The sequence below is a fragment of the Chrysochloris asiatica genome, unplaced genomic scaffold, assembly GCF_000296735.1.
Source record: "Chrysochloris asiatica unplaced genomic scaffold, ChrAsi1.0 scaffold00112, whole genome shotgun sequence".
Taxonomy (NCBI): domain Eukaryota; kingdom Metazoa; phylum Chordata; class Mammalia; order Afrosoricida; family Chrysochloridae; genus Chrysochloris; species Chrysochloris asiatica.
Window position 1 is genome coordinate 1574078 of NW_006408630.1, and position 8432 is coordinate 1582509.

General features: G+C 37.8%; 1 protein-coding gene across 1 annotated transcript; it reads right to left on the minus strand.

Moving 5' to 3' along the window:
* Positions 1–204: 204 nt before the first annotated feature.
* Positions 205–8063, minus strand: FGG (fibrinogen gamma chain). The gene is made up of 9 exons (XM_006867901.1): positions 7986–8063; positions 7838–7882; positions 7470–7653; positions 7275–7368; positions 5613–5743; positions 5188–5321; positions 4325–4509; positions 2088–2365; positions 205–413 (listed from the first exon to the last, which is right to left on the minus strand). Exons 1-9 carry the CDS (start codon positions 8061–8063, stop codon positions 205–207), a joined length of 1338 nt encoding a protein of 445 aa, XP_006867963.1.
* Between the last annotated feature and the right edge of the window lie 369 nt (positions 8064–8432).

Sequence of the window (8432 nt, forward strand, 5' to 3'; positions counted from 1 at the left end):
GTAATGAGAAATGCATACAGCCTAAAATGAGTTTTCATTTCCACTTAAGGCTAAGTAGCCTTAGTGAAAGGTTTACAATGATACAAATTGTAAGAGAAAGGCAGAAAAAGATTTTCCCAAAGTATTTCTGAAATTTGTGAGTAAATAAAAGGAAAAGTTAACATGGCATTTGTTCTCTGGAAACAATTAGCAGTATAAAATGATTTAGTCATATTCTATTTCAACATGGTGCTCAAACCCAAGCTGTTTGGCTGCCCCTAAGTGATGTTGTTGTCCTTCTTCAATGGAGAGTCTGTTGAGTGGAATTATCTTCATGGTGGTTTTCTTCATGGAATACCACCTGGATTTCCAGGTGGCCCAAATAATGCCATTATCATAACCATTAGGAGTAGATGCTTTTGAGTAAGTGCCACCTAAAACAAATTAGAGATGCGTACATCATTGCTTTTGAATGTCTTCACCACAGCAAGTCTATAAAGAACTGCCTATTAGGAAATTCATTGTCACTTACATCAAATTTATAGTGCTTATCAACCAACTGAAAATATTTCTAAAGATTTCTAAGACCTCAATTTACATTTGAAATAAATCCATTACTGCACAATGCCTTACATCTGTGTTGTGCTTCATTTTCACTTCCATATTTTAATTTTATTCACTAGTAAAGGCTACAGCTCTGAAAGTTCTGATGGACCTCTCTCCCTAAGCTTAGGAGCCCTGGTAGCATAGTGGATTATGAACTGGACTGCTAACCACAAGGTCAGCAGCTCAAATCTGTAGCAGCCATTCTGCAGGAGAAAAATGAGGCTTTCTGCTCTCGTAAAGATTGACAACCTCAGAAACCTTGTACAGGATCAGAACTGACTCGGTGGCACACCACCACTACCCTAAGCTTAGCCACTATGGACCACCTTTTCCAGTTAGGCCAGAATGACAGGCACTGCAAGATTCCTCCTCAGATGGTTTCATTTTAGCTGAAACCACAATTTTGCCAGAGAATTGGAGCAAGTATGGGAAATTGAGGAAAATTATTTTAGAATTTTGTTTTAAATTTCCATTTTAAAATAAAGTTTAGGTTGTTTTGCATTCTCCTAGTCACTGAATACTACATCTTATGGGATTTTGTAAACAGTGCCTGTCTCCAATATTAATATGTACCAGAGGCTAGCCACAGAGCTGTCTGGGGTCATATGGATAAGCTAAGTGTAGATGGGATGTTAGTAAACTTAAAAACAAAACAAAACAAAACAAAAAAACAGTTTTGAAAACTCATAAATAAATTTAAATAGTCTTTGAAGTGGTCCTAAATTGACTACTAGCTATGACATTGCCCTGAGGAAGAAAAGGAGCCACACATCAGTAAAGCCTCCCATACATACCTGTTGGGTGATAAGTAAAATCAGTCTTCACAACCACTTTTGCCTTATGGACTGTAGACTGATCCTTTCCATCCCTAAAATAAATGTCTACACTCCTCTGGCTAGATTCTTTTCCTCTCAGATCCTTACCAGTACTTCCCTACTTTTTAATCTACTGTTCCTGACACTTGCTCACTAATTGTATTTTGCATTATCTAATGGGAAGCTGAGCCAGGCTAATATGCTTATTAAGTATTCATGTGGTAGTGTTAATCGATCTAATTAATATATATGTTATGTCTAAAGGTGATACCATAACCCAAACGGCCATTTCAGACATAGTGACAAGCCACAGGATGTTTTCCAACAGATGGATTTCTTGCAGAAGGACCAGTTTTATATGTAAGCTTGACATATCCATTGCTTGTTTCAAATCAAGAACTACTATAATATGGTGGCGGTCCTGGTGTGGTACTGTGGGTTAATGTGCTGGACTGCAAGGTTGGTTGAATAGCAAGGTTGGAGGTTTAAATCCACCAGCTGCTCCTTGGAAATACTGTACAAGGTTGCTATAAATCGGAACTAACCTGACAGCACTTAGCAACAACAAATATGGTACAAGTTCAAATATATTTACTAATTATTTCATATTTCTTTGTATCTACTTATTATCTTTTGCAAAAACATAAATTGTATAGTAATTCAGAAATCTAAGAAAGACAGGCATACCTTGGTAATAAATTCCATTAAGGTGGCCAGCATGGCACTTGTTCATCCACCAACCGGATCCATCCTGTTCAGCACAATTGCCTTCAAATTTATCATTATCATTGTCCCAGGTACTGAACTGCATGCCATTGTGGGATGTGAAAAACTTGTCGCTGGGATCATCACCAAAATCATAGCCATCAAAGGCATCTCCGGCATCTCCACTGATGAAGTATGCGTATGTCAGGCGATATTTGTCGGCTTCAGGTCCCACCTTGAACATGGCATAATCTGCAGTACTGCGAAGAAGGGAACAGGCACATCAATATCTGGACCCTCTCAAGATCCGAGAGGTTCCTTCTTCCATAGAACAGTTGCTGTTAGTTCCTAACTTTGCTTCTCAAGGCTGGAATGAGTGCTCAGTGAGTGAGATTTTCTACAAATCTGGGAAGAGACAATGATTGTATGAACCAGTGCACAGCTCACTAGCACCCAGGATGGGTCTAGATTTCAGAGCAAATCCCAATGAAAACAGAAAATTTTACCCATTTGAATGAATATCTTTTGCTCTGGTAGCGTAGTGGTTATGAATCAGGCTGCGAACCTTAAAGTCAGCAGTTCAAAACTACCAGCCTCTCCACAGGAGAAAGATGAGGCTTTCTACTCCTGTAAAGATTTGCATCCTCAGAAACCCTGTACAGGATCGCTATGGGTTGGAACTGACTCGACGGCACTTAACAACAACAAATAAGGTCTCAGTAGCAAATAAAGGTATTTAGAAGTATCTGGTAGATTTTACATTTTCCACCTTTACTTAAATGTTTTAGCGTTTTGCACAGTTTTCAAAGACCAAGGCAACTAGCTGGCAGTGACTTTTAATAAATGCACCAAATTAGAAGGAGCTACAGGTACTGTGGGCTAATGCACCAGACTGCAAAGCCATTTGAACTGCAAAGTCGGTGGTTCAAGCTCACCAGCTGCTCCTCGGAAACCCTATACAGGGTTGCTGTGGGTCAGAACTGACTCCACGGCACTTAACAACAACAACACAGCATCATTAGCTATTCATACCATGGACAGGATAAAATCCTAAAGGGTTTCTTCTTTCCCAAGTCAGTGTGATAATAGCAAGAGAAAGCATCTCCATGAGTATAACAGAAAAGAACATGAGCTGTAAAAATTCAAGTGAGATTCTCCACTATAAACACTTGTGAAAGAGGACCAGCATTCTATCGAATGGAAAGAAGAACTGGTCTTTGCATATGAACAGAAAGTTCTAGAAAATATTTAGCTTCTTTCTTAACCTCTAGCGCTTGGGAAATAGGAGACAATCTCACTGAAAAAGGTCAATCAGCTATGGTACTATTTTTGATGTGTTTGTTTGTTTGTTTGTTTTAATACCTCTTTGGAGAAAGATTTTTTAAAAATGTATCTGTAAACATGACAAGAAGATTGGATTATTTCTTTATTTTAATTAGATGTGCAATGCTTCAAGCTCCCAGATAGCTTTATCCCACCAAAGGAGTTAGTTGACTTAATTTTAAGATCCTCTTGGATTTGGTTAAATGATTGAATGTTAAAACATTGGGAAATCTTCAAGACTCTACAAACTTTTTCAGTCAGGATAGTGGTAAAAAACAAATGTAGGCTCTGGAGTCAAACTCCCTAAATTCAAATGCCACCACTACTATTTACCAGTAATGTACCTTTAGGCAACTTGACCTGTAAAATAGGATTATTAATAGGACCTGCTTCATGAAATAATTATTTGGTATATATTAGATTATAATTTCATGCTCAATTTGTGGTACATATTTGAAGCTCACAAAACATTAGCTAGGAGTCCTGGTGTGGTGCTGTAGGATAAAGCACTGGACCACAAGGTTGGATTGAACTGCAAGGTCGGCAGTCCAAACTCACCAGCCACTCCTCAGAAACCCTATACAGGGTCACTATGAGTTGGAAATGACTCAACAGCCTATAACAAGAACAACAATTGTTCTAAATGGTTACTGCATGAGCACAACAATAATAGTTGGTATCAAAACATTCAGATCCATCCTGGAGAGAACCTATCTCTTTGGGATTGACCAAGAACCTAATTGACTCCCAAGGAAAATGGTTAGCTAAGCTGTTTGCATGTTCCAGGTTGTCTTTGCCATTGGTCTATTGAGGGTTAGAAAATGCACATTCCACATGGAATGATAATGCACATCCCATTCTACAATGAAAAGTTAGAAGTCTTTTCTAAACAATACCTTTTTCTGCCACTCCAGTCTTCTAACTCCACTCTTAATGCATACGGAATTACTGACTGTGTACTTATCAAATGAATCTTCTCATTTCCCAGCCAAAACTCTGTGGTGCCAGAAGGAGACAGATGTCCAAACCCTTCTTTATATTGAATCCAATTTTTCTTGAAATCTAAACTACCATCAAGTCTCTAATTGGGGTCAGGCATGGGAAAAGGAGAAAAAAGAATGATCAGTGCACGTTAAAATAAAAAATAGTATAAACATTTTGTTGACAATACAGAGGACTTCAGACTCTAGAGTGATATTGTTGACTCTTGCATGATGGTGAAATGGTCAGACTTTACTCAATCTGTGTTTATCAGCCAGTTCTTCCACCACTCAGTCCCTCCCTGACTGCCCCTGCAGAGATAGTTTCACCAGCAGTAGAAGGTAAACAGGACAGGGAGCCAAAATGTACAGTGGGTGCCAGAGGCGGCCGAGACAACAGTGTTCCCTTGTTTCAGAGTAACACAACTTCATCTTTTTATGATGGGAAACCTCAGATCTTGATAAACGTGACAAAAGAGGGCCCATCTAGTTCTGTGTCACTCGGATTATGTGCTATCAAGAAACTACTACTCCAGTGCCAGCATGGTACAGAGTCAAAGCATAGACTGCCTGGGTTCAAAGCCTTTCTCTGTTACTTATTAGTTATGTGACTTTGGGCAAGTTATTATAGGAGTAATAACAGTTCACATCACCTAGGGATGTTGTGAAGGGTTAAATGAATTGGTGATCAGAGGTTCAGAGGTGCTTAAAACAGTGTTTTGCATATGGCGGAAATGATGTGGGTGTTTACTAAATACAAATGATGAGGGAAAGTGTACCTTTTGAAGCACAGTCCACCCATTTCCAGATGAATCAATTTCACAATAGACTAAGAACTGCTGCTTAGCTCTTGCAGGCTTGACGAAGTATAGCCCACTCTGTTTGGCTCCTTTGTTTGCAATGTCTTGACAATCTGAATTAGGAGAGGAAGAAACTTTTACTGTGCTTTGAATCTCAGGCAAGAATGCACCAGCCTTGAAAATGAGTTTTCAATATATTACAAGCCATGCTTTTTATAGGAAAAAAATCCCACATCACCATTTCAAACTATTAACCACCTGGCCAAAACTCAAGAAACTGGAATCTTTAGATTTAATGTCTAGATCTTTTCCAAATTATTCTTATGCATTTTAGTATATGCAATATTTTTGACTTAGTATATGTGCTCTGATGAACATGATACCAATATGAACCTTTCACTTACCTTTTCCAGTTACCTCATGTATGTGTACTGTGTCTTTGCAAGGTTCCTGACACTTCTCTTCAAGCAGGGCTACCTTCTGTTTCAGGTTGGAAATCTTTTGAGTATTTGAATTATATATGTCCTGCAAAAATCTATAAGCAAAAGAATAAGATATAAGCAGAGTGCTTGCTTTGGAGGAGTAATTTTGTATACTTTTGAAAAAACACTTCTTTTCTGAAGAATTACTTCCTAGTACATTATTTTAATGGCTCTATCCTTGGAAAAATGGTAAAGTATATAACTAGATTAAAGTAAATAAGAATTCTAAGTGTTTTAGAAAATAATAATAAAATAATTTAATTAGTTAAAACAGGAAGATAATTTTGACCCGAACATTTTACCTAGAATAGGGGTACATAGGTTCATCTCTGACACACATAACTAAGTTCTTGTCAATAGATAAACTCCATTCAAAGTAGCCATTTTGATTATGCAGAAGGGGCCTACATAAGGGATGAAGCCAGTTATCAGGAGCACCTCCTGATAATCAAGAAGCAGAAAAGGCTTTGTTTAATAATTACATGTCAAAGCTTTATCTCTTCTCACTTGTGGATCTACTGAGAATCAATTCATGGGCTTCAATCTATAACTTAAATGGGAAAAGCATCTGAGGCACTATTTTCCATAAAATAAAACAACAGACATTTTCCATTTCTTCTTCATTTTTCCATTTACGTAGCTTTAGAAAAGGACAGAAAAGCAAAAACCTTGCTTTCATACCTTCTCACAAGGTAGTTGTCTACATTCAGAAATTATAGAAAACTCTCTACAATGTGTAAACTATTGGGTCTTTCTTAGTGATAAAAAAAGACTATTTAATCACTTTTTCCTCTACTATGCTCCAGAAAATTTCTCCACAGTAGTCTCATTCAACTTCAGTGATGAGCAATGACAGTAATACACATTATAATAAGAAGAATAAACACAATAATAATAACAACAGCCTTCTGGTACCCAAAAGAGGAAAAACTTCTCCTGGATCACTCCCCCTAAAAAATTTCTTTTAGGTTCTCATTCTTCTTTGAGAATAATTTAGGGGAAAAAAAAAAAAAATAAGGAAAACAACAAAATTGTGTATGAGACCCTACCTTCAGAAAGTTGAAGAAGGTGTTAACAGAGATATTCTCCCTCCAAGTGAAGCAAGGAGATTACATCATTGCAGGTTTGTTGTGTCATGATCAACAAGTCGTTTTACAATGTTTGTTAAACTTATCTAAGCCATGCGGTTTGTTTTAGTATGCTCCACTGTCAACATCATTTGCTTTAGGAGCCAAGATCCTTCCTATGCCACTGCTTGCTAATTGCTCACCACCCATATTTTAACAGAGAATTTTACTTTAACATCCAAATTCATCAATTTGAATTTATTTATATTTTAAAGACAAATGAGAGGAAAACAAATATTTTGGTACGCATGGTCATTATAGCATTTAAGACATCTAGGTCACTTTCCCATGTGACTGCTAAAATGCAACTCAGTACAATTCATCTTACACTAAAGATTCCTACCCTACTGTGTGCAAGATAGTCAGGTTAAATGCCAATGGATATTGTAAAGGGGGAAAACAATTACTTTTACTTGGAATTAAGTCCCGGAGAGCAAATGAAAACACAAATGCTTACCGAATACTTGATTCATGTGTTGCAATCAAAGTTTCATATTTCAGAATTTCTTCTAACATTCTCTTGGATTTCTGAGTAGCACCCTGGATCATATCTGTAATGTGAGATCAGAGAGATAAAAATATTAAGTAACTAGAACAACAAAAGCTATAGGATTTCACATATGATTTTCTCAGTCAGTCTTTCGTATCTCACTTGGTCTTGTTGGTTCATCAGGATTGTAGCTGATGTGGATTTCTTTGATCAGTTCTTTGGCTTCCGCTGTTCTGTTTTCTGAATGATATAAGATGTCTTCCAAAGTTTGCAGATCCTTGTCCACATCGGTTTGGTACGTGGACAGGAAACTTGCAATGCCACACATAGTTGGGCAATAGCTACCCTGAAAATACAAGAAAGTCATTTTAAAACTTTAATTAAAGCTACACCTAAAATCTATTCATTATAATAGGTTAAATCTAGATTATGTTTTCAAAAAAAAAGTTTAAAGTTCCACATGACACTGTAAGAGAATACCTTTTACTCATCTGATCAACTACCAAGAGAGAAACAGAAAAACTACTTACAAATCTCTCATCTAAGACACAGCAGTTTTCTTTGGTAGGTGTAAGCTAGAAGATAAAAATACAGAAATGTAACTAGCTCATTCAATATTTTCTATTTTTCAGCTTTCCATTTAAAACAAATATGCTTTGTGAATAGCACACTTACTGCCGCCAGGCATGTTGGAGAGAGCAATAAAAGACTGTAGAAGCAGAAAATGAAATTCCGGGGTTGCCAGGACAAGCTCATGGTGCTCTGAACCCTGTAGTGTCAGCTCTGTGGCCACTCAGTATCCACGTCCCTTTATGTAAGCTCCGGGGATGGATGGTCTGCCAGTGGCCTCCTTACCGGAAGGGTGGGGGAGTGTTTCTCCTCTCTTTTTACCTCATCATGGCCTCTACCCTCTGTTCATCCAGATTCCCAGATTTTGCACACAGGTTTAAGCTCCACCTTTTGGGCCCAGTTCAACCTTTCTCCTCTGAAGCAAAATCGTCTCCAAAGGCTAGTGAAGCATTAGCCATTGCAACGAGATGGGGAGGTGGGGAGGCCTCCTGATGCAACCTCTTCCAGGATAAGGCTCAGAGAACAAACACAGAGTTCTGACCTCAGCCAGAACAG

What these genes read in the sequence shown, in the direction of transcription:
- FGG (XM_006867901.1), bottom strand. Translation starts at nt 8,063, where the DNA reads ATGAGCTTGTCCTGGCAACCCCGGAATTTCATTTTCTGCTTCTACAGT. An exon ending in TCTCTCCAACATGCCTGGCG is followed by an intron (nt 7,883 to 7,985) that starts GCAGTAAGTGTG and finishes TTTATCTTCTAG; the next exon opens with CTTACACCTACCAAAGAAAA. An exon ending in TAATGGAATTTATTACCAAG is followed by an intron (nt 414 to 2,087) that starts GTATGCCTGTCT and finishes AATTTGTTTTAG; the next exon opens with GTGGCACTTACTCAAAAGCA.